General features: G+C 31.1%; 2 protein-coding genes across 2 annotated transcripts; both read left to right on the plus strand.

Moving 5' to 3' along the window:
- Positions 1–15,471: 15,471 nt before the first annotated feature.
- On the plus strand, positions 15,472–16,101 carry CH63R_03782 (uncharacterized protein; the record flags this gene model as incomplete). The annotated part of the gene is made up of 3 exons (XM_018298757.1): positions 15,472–15,681; positions 15,773–15,920; positions 16,004–16,101. The coding sequence occupies 3 exons, from the start codon at positions 15,472–15,474 to the stop codon at positions 16,099–16,101; spliced, it is 456 nt and encodes a 151-aa protein (XP_018160003.1).
- Positions 16,102–17,309: 1,208 nt separating this feature from the next.
- CH63R_03783 (Lipocalin-like domain-containing protein) lies at positions 17,310–18,270 on the plus strand (the record flags this gene model as incomplete). The annotated part of the gene is made up of 4 exons (XM_018298758.1): positions 17,310–17,567; positions 17,657–17,828; positions 17,933–18,027; positions 18,187–18,270. 4 exons carry the CDS (start codon positions 17,310–17,312, stop codon positions 18,268–18,270), a joined length of 609 nt encoding a protein of 202 aa, XP_018160004.1.
- Positions 18,271–18,313: the final 43 nt, after the last annotated feature.

The following is an 18,313-nucleotide window of genomic DNA, read 5'->3' on the forward strand; positions in this document are numbered from 1 at the left end:
ATATCTCTATAACTAAAAGAGATATAAGTAAACGGTTTTTATATTTAGAATCCTTATAATTTTAGCTATAGATTAGTGTATTATTTATCTGTATACCTTGTATATAAGGATTTACAGGCATACTAGTCTACATATAGACTAGTAAGGCATTCCAGTCCAACCCTTCATACCAAGGACTTCAACCCTTCATACCAGATAAATACACTATACTATAAGCGTATTTTTACATATAATAACCTATAATAACATGTAATAATATAGATTAATAATCTAGGATTTTATCCCTTAGGCAAGAAGTATAAATAAAGGGAATTTCCCTTCTATTTTACCTTAGACTTTAGACCTGATGCATACAAGCAATATACAACCTTTCTGCCTACACCTTATCTTATTCTTATATAAGATATCCTATCTTATCTCTTCTGCCCTATTCTTATTGGTTATGAGCCCAGCTTTGCACCTATAAGAAAGGATATCTTTATAACTACTCTTTTATACCTCTAAGTCTATTTAGACTTCTCTTCCTAACTAAGTTTTTAACTTAGTTATTTTATTTTAACAAAAACTCAACCTTGCCAGGGGACGTACCACATTGGCTAAGGGAATTTTACGGAATTAACCTTGGACCTTTTACAATCCATACCTTGCAATCCATATTCTGCAGAATAGAGGGATTGTCTTACTAAGCAAGTTATACACCTTGCTATATTTTACGTCACTACAGCTCCGGACGATATATCAACAACCAACAACCAACAACCAACCTAACCTATTGGTTTCTTTATAATCCAACCAACAAAGGATTTTTTACTTTTTGCCTCAAGCTGGAATTGAACCCAAGGCCTCTCAATTGGTAGTCAATCAATTGAGTTAACTTAGCAGTTGACTAGACTACTAAGCCAACTGGCCTACTGTCTGGCTGGTGAAAGCTTTAGCGAAAAAGGCCTATATATACGAAATAACCTCAATTTCTCCTATCCAACCTTTCCGACATCAACTTTACCAACAAGCACCCTATAACGACAAAAAGACCACCTCTCGAATCCTCTTTTTTCAACGAATCCAACAGTTATATCTATTTTATTAAAAAACCCCTCTTTCGATACCGAACGAACGATTTCCTATAATACCTTTATTTCAACTACTCTCAACATTACCTATACTTGTCGAAATACACTATTTCCACCTCTATTCGAACTGCCTTTTTAAGGTTAATCTGAATATATAACCCTTTTTTCAATATCACCTTTCCTCGATTTGCAATCGATCGATTTCGAACCGAACCTATACTATACCTCCTTATATCTCTTTTATCTATATATAAAAGGATATATCTATATAAAATGGATAAGGTTACGATTCCTAGACTATCTGGAAGCTTAAATTACTCTACCTGGGCAACTAGGTTTGAGGCTTTACTTATAAGTAAAGATATAAACTCCAGCCTAGAATCAGCCCCTTCCAATAATACCCAAAGATTAGCAGATCAGAAGGTATTAGCTTATATAAAGCTTTTCTGTGAGGATAACCCTTTAAGGGTTATAAAAGACTCTATAACAGGCTATGAAGCTTGGAAGAAACTGAAGGGACTATATGAACCTACAGGATTTACCAACGAATATCTTACCTGTAAGGAGTTCTTTAATACCTCTCTAGAATCCTTTGATTCTATGGAAGCCTACCTTAATAAGGTTAAAGAGCTTACAGATAATCTAGCTTTAAAGTCTATTGCTTTACCTAATCAGGTTATAATAGCATGGGTTTTAAATAGCCTGGATGATAGTTATGAAGGTTTTATTACCAATATAACTCAAGCTTTAAGGAAGGATCCAGAGGCTTATACTTTAGACTCTCTATTTGCAAATCTAATAGATGAAGCAAAAAGAAAGCCTATTAATATCCTCTATACCTCTAATAATATTAGAAATAATATTATTAAAAGAGGGATAAATAAAAAACCCTGGAAAAAGCAAAAGGGACTCTTCTGTACCTATTGCAAGTTAAAAAGTCACCAGGTTGCAGATTGCAATTTTCTTCATCCAAATAAAGCCCCAAAAGGCTGGAAAAAACCCTCTATAACTACTGCAGATGCAGAAGAAATAGTTAGAATACAGAGGGAAAGGAATAACCTTAAGAAAAAGCAACTGTATAGAAAACAGAAAGCCCTTATAGCAAAAAGGGCTATAATAGAGGAAATACCCTCTGATGATGAAGAAGATCCTATAGCAAATATAACTATAGATGCTATGGATCTAGATAAAGGGGAAATAAGTACCCTAGAAGACGAAGAAGAAGATCTTATAGATTTTGAAGACGTTGTGAGTAAATCCTCCTATAAAACGCTTAATAATACTTCTTCTAATAATATATATACTATAGGTAATATAGATAAGCCTATAGTAGATAATAATAATATTTTTTGCTTAGATACTGCAGCAACAGTTAATATTATATATAATAAATCTCTTTTTATAAAAACAAGAGCAGTTAATAAAACTGTTAACTGGGGTGAAGCAAAACAGCAAAAAATAAACCTTATAGGAGATATCGCTATACAATTTCCTAATAATAATAATATTTATATATTAAAGGACTGTTTCTATATGCCTAAACTTGGAATTAATCTTCTAAGTCAAAATAGTATTAGAAAGCTATTTATTGCTTCTCTATTTTGGAATAAAACAGTTACCTTAATAAATACAAAGGATAATAAGACCCTTTGTAAGGGGGTACTTAAGGATAACTTATATTACCTTAATATAAAAACCCTTACCTATAAAGAGATTAATTCTATAGAGATTGAAAATAACAACTATATTAATACTATTAAAACTAGTAATATAAATAGGAAGAAATACACCTTTAATAAGGTTAAAAATACAGATATTAATACTTATATTAAATGGCATAATAGACTTGGACATGTGAATCCTAAAGTAATAAAAGCCTTAGAAGATAATACTAATCTAAAGGATAAAATACCTATACCTTTAGAATATAACTGTGATACCTGTCTTAAGGCAAATTTTACTACAAAGGTTAATAAAAAATCAGATAACTACAATAAGGATTACAAATACCTTGAAAAAGTAGCTTCTGATCTATGTGGTCCAATAACTCCTCCTACTTATAATAAATATAGATGGTTTATTATATTCCTAGAAAGATCTTCTAGAGAAGCCTCTATAACTCTTCTTAAAACTAAAGAAAAAGAAGAGGTTAATACTGCTGTATTAAAATATATAAATAAAAAACATATTAATAATAATAATATAATAAACTTTGATACAGATGGTGGATCTGAGTTTAATAATAACCTTATTAACTATACCTATATAATTAAAGGTATAGAACATAATATAAAGGTCCCTTATACACATGAACCTAATGGTATAATAGAAAGGGTTATAAGGACTATAACTAATAAAATAAGAGCTTTATTATTAAAAGCTAACCTTCCTTTATACCTATGGGGTGAAGCTGCTTTAACTGCAGTAGACCTTTATAATATAACCCCTCATAAGGCTATAAATTATAAAACTCCTTATGAAATAGTTAATAAGGAAAAGCCTAATATAGATAATATAGTTACTTTTGGATCTATCTGCTATTATAAAAATCAAGATCCTAAAATAAAGAAACTAGATAATAAAGCTATTAAGGCTATAGTCTTAAATAGTAAGGCTAATATATATAAGGTCTATGATTTTCAGAAGAAAAGAACCTACTGGACCCGAGATATAATAATTCTAGAAAATCAATTCCTACCTTCTAAAGATAATAATACTAATATTAATAATAATACTATTAATAATAGTAATATACTACGTGGAAATAATATAAGTGGATTAAAAGACTTGAATCCTACTTTAGAAGAAGAAAATAATAATAATAATAATAATAATACTAGTAAAACCAGTACTAGTATAAATAATAAAAAATCCAAGATAATAATAGAAATTCCTAAGCTAAATAAAAAGGACCTTCAAGACTATAAATGGGTAGCAGATCAAGAAAGAGCTCTTATAACTATAAAAGACTTCCCACATATTAAATCTATACTTACCACTATAAATAATAAGGATAATAATAATAATAGATTTAAAAAGGCAACCTTTATACTATCTATAAGTGTATTAAATGTCCCTTCTACTTATAAACAGGCAATAGCATCAAATAATGCTATTAAATGGATTCAAGCTATGGTAAAAGAGATAAATAACCTTGATAATCTAAAAACTTGGATAATAACTACCCTTCCAAAAGGAATAAAACCCTTAGGGGGTAGATGGGTATATAATAATAAAGAAGATATAAATAATAATCTTATCTATAAGGCAAGGTGGGTAGTACAAGGTTTTAATCAATATATAGGTATAGATTACCTAGAGACCTTTTCTACTACTTGTAAGCCTGAAAATTATAAAGCTATATTAATAATAGCTATAAAACTAGGCTGGAAAAGTAGGCAATTTGATATATCTAATGCCTTCTGCCATGCTGACGTAGATAAGGAATTATGGGTTCAGTTACCTACTGGTTTTATATATAATAATAAAACTAATACCCTAGAATATAACTATAATAATATTAATCCTAATAAAACGCTATACTGTAAGCTTAAAAAGGCTTTATATGGATTAAAACAGAGCCCTAGACTCTGGTATAAATTTTTAAGATCTATTATAAGTAAAATAGGCTTTAAAGAATCTCCTTATGATGAAGGGATTTTTATAGCTAATAATAATAATATAAAAGCGGTGTTAATATGCCACGTAGATGATATGATACTAGTAACACCTACAGATAAAGAAGTAGATTACTTCTATAAGTCTGTTAATAAAGACTTAATTATAAAAGACTTAGGTATACCTAAAAGGTTTTTAGGAAATGAAATAATTATAGATAATAAGAGTAAGATCTTAAATATACACCAGACTAGTTATATATTAAAAATACTAGAAAAATATAATAAAAAGGATATACCTTTTAGAGATAGCCCTGTTAATCCTAATTTAAAATTAAGGAAAAATAATAACCAGGCTTCTACAGAGGAAATAAAAACCTATCAACAACAGATAGGATCCTTATTATATGCTAGCTTAAAAACTAGACCAGACATAACCTACCCTGTTAATCTATGTGCTAGATATATGAGTAATCCTTCACAGGAGCACTTTTTAGCTCTAGATTATATATGGGGATATTTAAATAAATATCCTAGCCTTGGATTAGTTATTAACTGTAATATAGACCTACAGATAATAGGTTTTACAGATTCTAACTGGGCTGGAGATTTAGACGATAGAATGTCTACTTCTGGTTATATATTTAACTTTGGTTATTATAACCCTATAAGCTGGAACTCTATAAAACAGAAAACTATAGCATTATCTACCTGTGAGGCTGAATATATGGCTTTAACAGAAGCAGTAAAAGAAGCTCTATATCTATATAATTCTTATAACTATATTTATAAGGAATTAAAGCTTCCTTTTACTCTTAATAAACCTATTATATTAATAGATAATGAAGCAGCACAAAGAGTTGCAGAAAATCCAGAGCTACATAAAAAGGCTAAGCATATAGACATAAAATACCATTTTTCTAGATTTAATATATATAATAATAACGTCTCTTTATTTCACGTACATACTAGAAATAATATAGCAGATATATTTACTAAGCCTGTAAATATAGAAGTAATAAGATACTTTAAGGAGACTATAAACCTTAATAATAAGGGGTTTTTACCTAAAGATAATAAAGATATAAAAATAAATAAATTAAAAGAACTAGAAAACCTAGTATATATAGTAACAACCTATATAAAGGAAAATAACTTACTTAGAAATTCCTAAGCACTCTGGAAAGAATTTCCTAAGTACCCTGGAAAGAAATTCCTAAGTACCCTAGAAAGAAAAATTCTAGAAATACTACTATATATGTACTATACTATTAAGTTCTATTAGGTTTCCCCTTATATACTTTTTCTCTAAATATAGAGTTTTTTAACTTATAAAATACTACTATATAACTATTTTTCTCTTATAAAGAGTTTTTTTTTTTTTTTTTTTTTTTACTATAATAGGACTTTTCTCTTCTTAAAAAGAGTTTTTTATCCTATAACTGACTTTATCTCTTATAACCTATATAATATAATGTAAGCTTTCTATAAAACTATAGTAACCTTAAGGGGGTAACTAAGAATAAAGAAGCTTATTAATAAAAATACCTATATGCTTAATTGCATATATCTCTATAACTAAAAGAGATATAAGTAAACGGTTTTTATATTTAGAATCCTTATAATTTTAGCTATAGATTAGTGTATTATTTATCTGTATACCTTGTATATAAGGATTTACAGGCATACTAGTCTACATATAGACTAGTAAGGCATTCCAGTCCAACCCTTCATACCAAGGACTTCAACCCTTCATACCAGATAAATACACTATACTATAAGCGTATTTTTACATATAATAACCTATAATAACATGTAATAATATAGATTAATAATCTAGGATTTTATCCCTTAGGCAAGAAGTATAAATAAAGGGAATTTCCCTTCTATTTTACCTTAGACTTTAGACCTGATGCATACAAGCAATATACAACCTTTCTGCCTACACCTTATCTTATTCTTATATAAGATATCCTATCTTATCTCTTCTGCCCTATTCTTATTCTTATTAGCTAGTATAGCCTTATAGAACTATTAGTACTCTATATATAATAATAAGTTACTCTTTTCTATTTGTAACTTAATTAGTTACTTATAGAGTATTTTTATAACTTTAAGCTTTATACTATTTAGGATAATAATACCTTATCTATTATTATTAAAAGCTTAGATTACTCTATTTAAGCTATTAATTTGCGCCTACTTAAGTGCATAGTTCTAAATAGTTAGGTATTACTACTTTAATCTAGTTAATAGCTTAAAGGTCTTATTAGTAAGGCCTAATAGATTACTAAGTATACTTTGTAATGCGCTACTTATAGTGCATTTAGGCTTCTTCTTTAGTATCTCTCCTTCCTTATCTTTATTATTAGCTGTAGTAGTTAGCTTTAACTTCCTAACTCCCTTATACTTCTTCTTTAGTGTCTCTTCTTCCTTATCTTTATTATTAGCTGTAGTAGTTAACTTTAATCTTGCAGCTCCCTTGTACTTCTTAATTATAGTTATAGCCTACTACTACTTATTCCTATAGTCTTAAATTGTATTGTATATTTAGCTTATAGTTATAGTTGTTATTATCTATTTAAGCTCCTCCTCTATATACTCTATATTTAGATTTTAAGTCTGTATTAAGTCTATGTATTACTATTGCACCTTATAGTCTTAAATTTTATTATATTCCTTCTACTCCTTAGGAGTAAGTTCTTTTATATAGATCTTCTTTCTCTTAATAATATTAATAACTTACCTATAGAGTATAAATTAGTATTACTTATAATTTTAAATAGCAAGAGGATTGCAAATTCTCTAGAGGCTATTTAAGTTTATCTTCTTGTATTGCATTTAGACTTTATCTACTAGATTATTATTAAATATACTATACTAGTCTGCACTATGCATTGCAATTTAGTCCTCCTTAATTATATAGCTATTATTATCTATAGCTAGATAGTTCTATATATATTCCTCTCTTAGTGTATTTCTAAGAGCTATTTCCTATTTGCTTAGCTGGATAGGTAAGTTGAACTCTCTATTCTAATTCTCTTATTTACTTAATATATTGCAAGCTATAATTATAATTTGTCTATTTTAATTATTATTATTAATAATAATAGGAGTCTTATTGTATAGAATAGTAGTATTTATATTAGTTGTATTTTTCTATATTTTAGCTGTAATAGTTTTATTTATAGGCTAAGTATTTTAAGTAGTCTTAGTAGCTAGTTAAGTAGGTGTATTGTAATTAGCTGTAGTATTAGTAGTAGGCTAAGTAGGCATTTTAAGACTAGCTGCAGCCTAGTTAGTTTCCTTATAGTTAGTAATAGTTATATATATAGTAATATAGTTATACTAGTATATATATAATAAAAGTAAAGAATTTATAGTAGAAATAGTAGCTTAAAGTTGTAATTATTAGTAGTATAAAGGAGAAAAAGTAGTATAGTATAAAGGAGAAGAATTTATTAAGTAGAGGAGGCTAGCCTTAAATAGCTTATAATAGCCTCCTCTTATAGAAGGTGCACTCTACTATTACTGCAATTAGGGAAGTTAATAATTGTAAAAGCTATAAGTAGTAAGTGCAATTTGTAACTATTACTCTTAAGGCAGCTTTAGTAGAATCTTTTAATATTGTATTAGCTAAAATAGTTAAGCTAATACTAATTAGTTAAATTCTCCCTATTATTGTATATTTACTATAATTTTGCATTACTATATTATCTTCTTCCTTATCTAATTATTCTTCTACTACTATTTCTTTATTACTATTATATTTAGTAATTTATTAAGCTCTATAGTTAATATTTATCTATTATAGTCTTAACTCTAGTCCTTATAGGCTATTAACTACTACTTCCTATTCTTTATTTGTCTCTTAAATACAATTTTTAATAGTACTAGTAGTCTTATAGTAAGTAGCTAGTTGTCTAGAATAGTTAGTAGGTCCCTATAGTAGGGGTTAATTAGTAGTACTAGTTCTAGGTAGTTAATTAAGATAATATTATATATCTTCTATAATAATAGGAATTACAGTTAGTAGGTAGATTTACTAATGTATTCTATAATTTTAAATAGTCTAGTATACTTCTATTTATACTTTAGTTCTAGAATAGCTACTTATAGTATATTATAGCCCTTATATAAGTAAAGGAATACTTTCTAACCTTAGTCTAGGAATTTAGTCTTATACTATTAGTTATAGTAGTATTTTATAGTTATACTAGCTATTATAAGTGCATTATATACTATTATTCTAGTAATTTATAGTTTAATATAATTAGCTAGAGTTCTAGAGTCTACTATTATAAGTAGTATATTATTAGGAATGAATTCCTTTATAGTCTTATTTAGTACTATACTAGTAGATGTATTCTTAGTATAATTATATTTAAATTGCAATTTAGAGATAACTTATAGTTAGTCCTTTAGTAAGTTTAATCCTTAAAGGTAGTAGCAAAAGGCTAACTTAATAGTCTAAATAGTTTACTCTATTTAACTATTTAACTGTAAGTAGTAAGTAGTAGTATAAAGTAGTATTGTCCCTACTATCTTCTATATAGCTATCTATAGTTGTAAGAGGAATTTAGGATCTCTATTAGAAATTATTACTTTTAGGAATCCCTAGTTAGCTCTTATAAGTACTTTAGCTAGGAGTTTACCCTATTATACTACTATATATATTATCTTACTAAGTATTATAATAAGTTCCTTAAATAGCTTATTTATACTAATTATTATATAGTTGTAGCCTTTAGTAGTTACTAGGAGTGCAAGTATAAAGTCTATAGTAATAGTATAGTATAAGTATAGTAGTATAAGAATTAATTAGAGGTTCCTATATACTTTATATTATTAAATTTAGTAGACTCTGCAAGAGGGGCAGTTTACTAAGTACTAATAAAACCTCTTAAGGCTATTGTAAATGCAGAAGCCTTATAGGAACTTAGTAAGCTTATTGTAATTTAAGTAGTTACTATTGTAAATTGTAGTAAAGATATCTATAAGGTATAATTGCAGTATGCATAGCTTGTCTAGTATACTATCTATCTCTATTTTCTAAATTAGTCTATTCTTAACATAGAAGGGTAGATTAGCTCTATTTAATAGTACTAGTTTAGTATTTTATTATAAGGAATTAAGTATCTTCTACTATACTAGGTCTTTATAGTATTCTTAATAGATCTTATAGCTAAACTCTAGTATTATATATATTAGACTCCTTATTAAATTTAGTTTATCTATTAGCTTATTAATAAGTAGTACTTAAAGTGCATAGTTCTTAGTTATCTTAGTTATATAGGTAATATCTATTAGTTAGTTATTTAGAAGCTAATTTAGTATACTTAGTATATTTAAGTTAATTTTATTAGTAGCTAGAAGTTAGCTAAGTGCATTTAATACTAAATAGTCTTTACTAAGCTTATAGAGGATTTTAATATTAAACTAACTAATGTACTCTATTACTCTAATAAGCTTTTTATTTACTATAGTATAAACTATTAAGTTAATAATATTATTTACCTACTAGGACTATATATTTATAATAGCCTTATAAGTCGTAAAGATAATAACTAGTTAGACTTATATTAACTTAATTTAGTATTAATACTTAAATATAGTCTATATGCATTTAGTAACCTCTATTTCTATTAACTAGTATTATTTCTCTATGTTACTTAGTGTGCGTAAGAAAAATAAAATTAATTTAATAGTATTCCTTAGTAGGTATTACTTATAGTCCTAAGTTATTAATACTGTATTCTTAATATAAAAAACCTATACTCTAATACTATTTATAGATGCATTAAATTTTATAAAGAGTTAATATATAAGTAAAAAGTAGGTAAGTATAGTATATTTTATTAGTGCAGTCTTAACTTAATTAAAGGAGTTAATTTCCTTAGCTGTAAGTAGTAAAATATTAACTAATATAATTTATACTTTATAAGCTAACTTTACTATTTTACTAGTCTTTAGCTTACTATTCTTATTCTTTTTATAATATATTTAAAGTAGTAGTATTTTGTAGTCCTTAAGTAGTTATATAATAGTTACGTATTGTAAGATAAAGTACCTTAAGGAGCTTCTTAGTCTAAGGAAGTACTCTAATAACTTTAGTATTCTAGGGAACTTAATAACTTTAATTGCCTTAATCTTATTAGCTATAGTAGTTAGTCTAAATAAGTTAACTAATTTGCTAAGTACTACTACTATTAGAAATTTTATATAGGATTTATTAGGGCCTAAGGAGATATTTACCTTACTAAGTCTAGTAAAGACTTTATTTAGATTCTTAATATAATTCTCTAGACTATTTAAAGCTATAATAATATTATTGCAGTATAAGTTTGCAGCTGTATTCTTAAGAATAATATTTATTTATTATTAAATGTAAGTATTATAGTTCTTGTATTCTATAATTAGGTATTTAAAAGTAAATTATCCCTTATAGGTAATAATAGTAAATACATATTGTAAGTTTAAGTGTACTCTCTATTAGTAGTAAAATACTTTTATATTAAATATTAAAATATATATTATATTAGTGCATTTTGCAATTATATTCTCCTATATCTTTATAGAGTATGCATCTATAAGTACTACTATATTAAGTAGTTTAATATTAATAATTATTCTACTCTTATACTTCTTTTTATTAGCTAGTATAAGTGCAAATACTAGTAGTATATCTAGTAATAATAATACTTACTAATTCTATTTATTCTATTAGACTTTAGAGCCCTTCTTATCTTAATACTAGACTATAAAGACTAAGTAGGCTACTAGTACTTAAATTCTAGTCTAGTATATTTTTTTATTTAGCTTAGTAAGAGTATATTCTATAATTATTTTCTCTAATAGTCCTACTGAGTAAATTTTGCACTTATGTAGTAGTAAGTTGTACTAGTTAGGCTTAAAGTATACTTATATTTATTAATCCTCTAGGACTTTAGTAAAGCTAGTATCTCTAAATACTTTAGTATATTTATTTAGAATTACTATAATAGTTTTAGTATTTAAGTATTTATTATAGACTTTAATACTTATACTATATATAATAGTCTCTTGTAGTTGTATTAGTACTACTTTAATAATATATTTCTCTAAGTGTACAGGCTCCTTAAGTACTAAGTCTAAGGTATTAGGAGAATTAATTATATCTACTATTTATATATATACTAATAGGTCTATTAAGAGAAGGTACTCTAGGAATTAGTTCCTCTAAATAGTCCTTAGCTTTATTATATTATTCCTAATAATAATATACTATAGGCTGGAATTAGTAATTAATGCATAAGTACTAATATTTAGTATTATAGGCTTAAAGATTAAGTCTTAATAGGTAGTCTTAATAGTATAATTTACTAGTATTTTAGTTATTATATAAGTAGGAATTATTATTATATTTATTACTGTAACTCTAGCTTAATATTTCTACTTATTCTTCTATACTACTATAAGTATTTTAGTATTATAAGATCTAATAACTATATATCCCTTACTATTAAAAATATTAAAGTACTCTAGTCCTACGTAATTTATACTAATTAGTATATTTACTAATAGGTTGTCTATAATTGCTATTTTGTAAGTAATAGTAGTAATAGTCTATTTACTATTTAATATTCTAGTTCCTTAGAAGTATAAGTCTATAATAATGTATTTATTAGTAGAGTACGTACTATTACTTATACCTCTAATACTAAGTAGTATTACTCTAGTCCTAATATTAAGTATAAGGTAAAATTATTTAAGAATCTTCCTATTTACTATAAATATAGTATATTTAGTATTACTATATATATTAACCTAAGTGTGCATTACCCTAAGTAGGTTTAGTATAACTTAGTATTATAAGTATAATTATAATTAGAATTTAAAACCTATACTAATATATACTTTTGCATTTACTAATAACTTAATAAAGGTTAGTTAATTATTAGTAGTAGTATTAACTAGAGTAGTTAATACTAATTAGGCTAGAATGGATATTCTATAGTTACTATTTAATACTTTATTGTCTCTATAGAATACTTAGCTATTAGTAGGAATAGTCTTGTACTTACTGTAAATATACTTATAGAGCTTATTATTACTAGGAAATATATTCTAGTAGAAATAGTATTTCTTTATTGTAGCCTTGTATAGTTAGTATAGTAATATTATACTTATAAACTATGCATTTCCTCCTTCCTAATAATTTGTAAAGTTGTATTTATTACTTAGCTTAATTTATTCCTAGTTAGTATTCCTATATATAGAATTATTATATTATTTAAAATAGTTAAATGTATTTTTAGCTCTATTTTTAGTAGTAGGTAACTAGTATTTGTATAGAATTTTATTATTAGAATTAAATTAACTATTCTTACTATAATAGGCTATAGCTCTTAGCTATTTTAGAGTATTATTTAGTAGCTAAGGTTTATTCTATCTAAAGTATTAGTTCTCTAGTATAAGTAGTTAATAGTAGTTATTATTAGAGTTCTAATAATTGAATTAGTATAAAGTAGGGAACTTTATGTATTAATTTAGTTAAGCTTATTAAGTCTCGAATCCCTATATTAGCTACTATAGTTAGTTTCTACTCTACTATCCCTACTACTATTCCTATTATTATACTTATAGAGTATTCTTATAGTTAGGAGTAGTAGAGTACTAAGGGTTCTAATTATTAAACTTATTAGTAAAGTTCCTCTAAAGTAGGTAATTAAATTAATTAAAAGTTATAAATAATTAAGTCTTACCTATATATAGCTACTAATAATTTTACTATATAGATTGTAGTAATTATTCTACTACTAAAGTTTTTATAGTTAACTTATATTTTCTAATTTCTCTAAGGAAATTATTAAGGGTAATTATCTTATTTAGTAGAGTAATAAGTATTTTAATAGCTCTATTAAAGGATTTATATATAACTCTTAGCTAATTGTATGTATTAATTATACTGTATGCCTTAGTATTCTAAATTATAAGTTGTATATAAGTAAGAATATCCTTTTATTAGTATATATTGTAAAATCTATAAGAGGATGTCTTCTATTATTATATAGCCTTACTATAATAAGGCTTAAAGTACTTAAGTAGCTTAGTGTAAATTGCTGCAATTAGGGCTATCTAAAGTAGTAAGTAGTTAGTCTCTATAAGTATTTAAGTGTACTATACTAGAGCTATACTTTAGAGATATTATAACTAAACCTTGCGCACTTAATTATTAAATTTAATTACTACTAGATCTATAAGTTAGTTAATAAATGCATAAATATTAGTATATATAGTAACCTTACTATTTAATACTATACTTAGTCTTATAGGGTCCCTTACTTCTAAGTTGAAGATACTTATATCTCCTAGTTGTAGGAAATTATTACTACTCTAGTTAAGTAGAAGTATTAAATCTGTATTATAATTCTACTAGAATACTTATACTATTAACTGCGCAAAGTCTATTTGCATTTTATATTTATTTTAACTTATAGCTATATTAAGTAGTACTACTACTAATTCTACTATTAATAGTTAAGCTATAGTCTCTATAGTCTATTGTAGTTACTCCTATTGTAATGCCTCTAATTATTCTTTATAGGAGTATATTAGTTAATAGTATTTAGTTTGTCTAACTAATAGTAGTAACTAGAGTAAAGAAGTAGAAATAGCCTAGTATTATTAAAGTGTATAAGGGAGTAATATTAGTCTTATAAAGTTAATAGGCCTAATTTGTACTATAAGTTTAAATTTAGTTAAATTAATTGCAGCTATTAATAGTCCTAATATATAAAAGTTATTTAAGTATTCTACTAATTGTAATAAATTATTAATTAAGTTTAACTCTTTAATTTTAAGGCTCTTCTAGTATTAATTAGCTCTATATTTCTAGCTCCTAAGAAATAGTTTAAAAGTATACTTACTAAGCTATTCTACTAGGAATTCTATATTAAAGTGTATAAGGTAATTTAGGTTGTAAGGAATAATTTAAAGTAGGATAGCTACTATAGAAAGGTCCTATTTTATAATTCCCTCTAGTTAAGTATACTTTGCAAAGTATATTAGCTCTATAGAGTATTATTAGAGATTATTTAATAATATACTCTCTAAGTACTACTAGTATATATATATAAATTTAGAGATATATAATATAGTAGGAGTAGTAATTAGAAATAATTACTAGAGTATTATAAGATTAGAAAAGAGGTTGAAATTTAAATTTATACTAAAATGTATATAAGTATGTATAGTAGAAAAGTCTAATTATATAAAGTAAAAATTCTAATAGTAATTATATGTAAGCTGTATTCTAATAATTTTAATACTTTAAATTAATTAACTAATATAGTTAATTATTTAGAATAGTAATTAGAATACTTCTATTAATAACTTATTAATACTATTAAATATAATAATATATTAAATCTCTTTATATAAGTAGTAATTATCTAGTTTAATTAATACAATTAAATTAGTAGTCTCTAGAAAGAAAACCTAGTTGTACTACTAATCTATAAGGGTAGGCCCTTATTAGTATAGTGTATTATAGATGGATTACTACTAGCTAGTACCCTGTAGGCAGAAATAGTATATAGTGCCCTACTGAGTCATGCCTTGCATGCATGACAACACAGGGAGGGCCAGCAAGGGAGAGAGACCCGGAGGGATGGTTGAGCGCCCATGAGCTATCGGTATAAAAGTCCAACGCGGTGAAGATTGTATCGTATTCTCGGGAGTCAGCTCGGCTCTCAACTGTTCCAGCATCAATTATCATCAACTTCCATCATTAACCTTCGGAAATGACGCAGCAGAAACCAGTCGCGTCACGGACCGCCCTCGCCCTGACAGGCCCGGCCCCCGAGCGCGGGAGATACCTCCGGATCACCATGTACATCCGGAAGCTGCCCGGCATCACAGACGAATACTTCCACGCGTATTGGGCCAACAACCATAGAGAGGCGGCGCTGGCGAACAGCACCTTTGCCGCCAAGATCCGGCGGTACAGTCAGGTATCATCTGCCGGGGGGGATGTGGAAGGGGGTCGCTGTGTGTGTGTAAAGCGGACGGCCGTGTGCTGATGACGGGTTGGCGGCTGAACAGTACCATATCACACCCGAGCTCCGGGAGCAGGCGGCGCGCCTCGGCGGTACGGTGCTCGACTTCGACGGGGCGGCCGAGTTCTGGGTCGAGTCGCTGGAGGACTGGGAGGCCATCTGGGGGGATCCCGAGTTCGTGCGCATCTTATCGGGTGAGTTTTTTTGTGTGCCTTGTGCTTTGGTGACTTACCCCCCCTCCTGGGCGGGACTCGAGTGCTGAGGGAGTGAACCGTAGCCGACATGGCCAACTTTGTTCTTGAGCCGTTGCATGTCACGCTGGGATACGACTACTTGGTGGTTGGGAAAGATTGGGAGGCTGCGCCGGCGGCATGAGATGACTTTGGACAAGACATTAGGCAACGACTTTGATGAACCTTTCTATTATAACACAAGAGTGATTGACTATCCATCTCGATTAGACCATTTGCATGTGAAGAAAGACCCGTTGGAATAATACCAAAGAATTAATCCATATTAGAGAGGCCACCCCAGAACCCCATCAGCGGAATCAGATGGCAATCGGGGACTTGGCGCCCTGGACCTGCGTCTTCGATGACGGGGGAACAGCACGAATTCAGATCCAACGGTGAAATCGCCGATTGGCAGCGTCGCCATGCGGAGATCGCACCACCATTGCCTACAGGGGGCATGTCGATCCCAACCAAGCCCTCTGGTTTGTATTAGTTTACGCAACAGGACGGACACTGTAGTATGGTCAGTCCACTACAACAGGCGCGACAAGTGGGCTCAAGTCTCCTGCTTCTCAGTGTTCCTATGGTGTTCGTATCACTGGGGAGTGAGTGACTGCTGAGGAGGGCTTGGACATGAGTGAACCGAGACGAGGACCCAAGTCACAACGGATGGTACACTACGATACAAACGCACAACAAGAACACACTGGAGGAAAAAGCAGCATACAACATACCTGCCTGATGCTAAATAGCCAACAAAAATACATGTGTGAGTGCCGAGAAGACCACCAGCCCACTGCACCCACATCACACCGTGGGGCCGCGCAGCCAGCCGACTTGGCAAACAGCGAGTTCATAACCCAAAGAGGCATCGGTGTCGTCACCATTCTGTATTGCTTCCCTGGTGAGAAGACATTTTGCCCGAGTTCTCTCGTCTTCTAGAGGCACGCACGTGGGGCAGCTGGATAGCACTCAACGGCCAACTAATCCTAACAAGACCAACAAGGGGACCTGATCAGCTAGCTAGCTGCCCTTCGGACCTCGGACATGTCAGTTCTGCGAGGGCGGCATTGGCGCGCTCATCGTTACATGAATCCTCAATCTCGTGGTAGACGCCCACGGGGTTGGCGGTTCAGTTATAAGGAGGGTGACGGCTGCGCCGTGGGATGATCATGGCGATGGCATCACTTCCACCTTATTCCACATATTGAGACGAACCTCCCTCCCTCCCTTAACCTCCCACGACCTTGTCCCTGTCGTCCAAAGTTGTTAGACTTATTTCCCGGCATACCCCCCTAATTACAAAAGAATAATAGCCCACCCACCCACCCCCACCGAGAAGCCATCACGATGAGACCCTCCACCCTCTCGACCGTCCTCTCCTGCGCCGCCGTCGCAACCGCCGCCGCGGTCACCAACGAGACGACGACGCCCTCCCCGGCCATCCCCAATGTCGTCCAGTCGACCTGGGACGGGAAGTGCTTCTACCCGACGCCCGACGCCGCCTTCGACGTCGAGGCCTACCTCGGCCGCTGGTACCAGGTCGCCGGCACCGTCGCGCCCTTCACCGCCGGCTGCAAGTGCATCTACGCGCAGTACTCTCTGAACGTGAGTGCTGGGGGGGAAGCAACTCGCTTCCTCGTCCCTTCCGATCAGTGCCCGCGGCGGAACCGTGATAAACTGACCCTCTCGACCAGGACGACGGCACAGTCAAGGTCAACAACACGTGCGAGACCCCGGAGCGCGCCGTCAACATCCTCGGCACCGCCGCGCCCGCCGACCCGTCGTACGGCGCCAAGGGTGTCCTGCGCGTGCAGTTCCCCGGCCAGCCCGGGCCCGAGTGCGCCGGTCCCAACTACATCGTCCAGGGTGAGTGGTGCAGAGGAGGAACCTCCCCCCCCCCCTTTGGAGTCTTGTTCGTTTGCGCCTGCAGTTGTGCTGAAACCCGTGTCTCTCTCTCTCCCCCCTCACAGACTACACCCCGGACTTTGCGCTCGTGCAGTCCAGCAACTTCTCGACGCTGTTCGTGCTCAGTCGCCAGCAGAACCCGGAGGATGCCGTTCTCGATGTAAGTGCCCGAACCCACACAGACCTTGTCAAACAAAGCTGCTGTCAGTCAGTCAGTCAGACAGTCAGTCAGTCAGTCAGACAGACAGACAGACAGAAGCGGTCTCCCCTGCGTGAGAACTGTGCACAGCCGACTAACCACCTCCACCTCCACCAACAGGCATGGATCGCCCGCGCCGGCCAGCTCGGCTCCAGCCTCGACGACGTTATCAAGATTGACCAGACGGACTGCAAGTTCACCTGAGACGCGGGGAACCTGCCAGGCTCTGCACCCGTTGCCCGTGCTG

The sequence above is a fragment of the Colletotrichum higginsianum genome, chromosome 3 (genome assembly GCF_001672515.1).
Source record: "Colletotrichum higginsianum IMI 349063 chromosome 3, whole genome shotgun sequence".
Classification (NCBI taxonomy): domain Eukaryota; kingdom Fungi; phylum Ascomycota; class Sordariomycetes; order Glomerellales; family Glomerellaceae; genus Colletotrichum; species Colletotrichum higginsianum.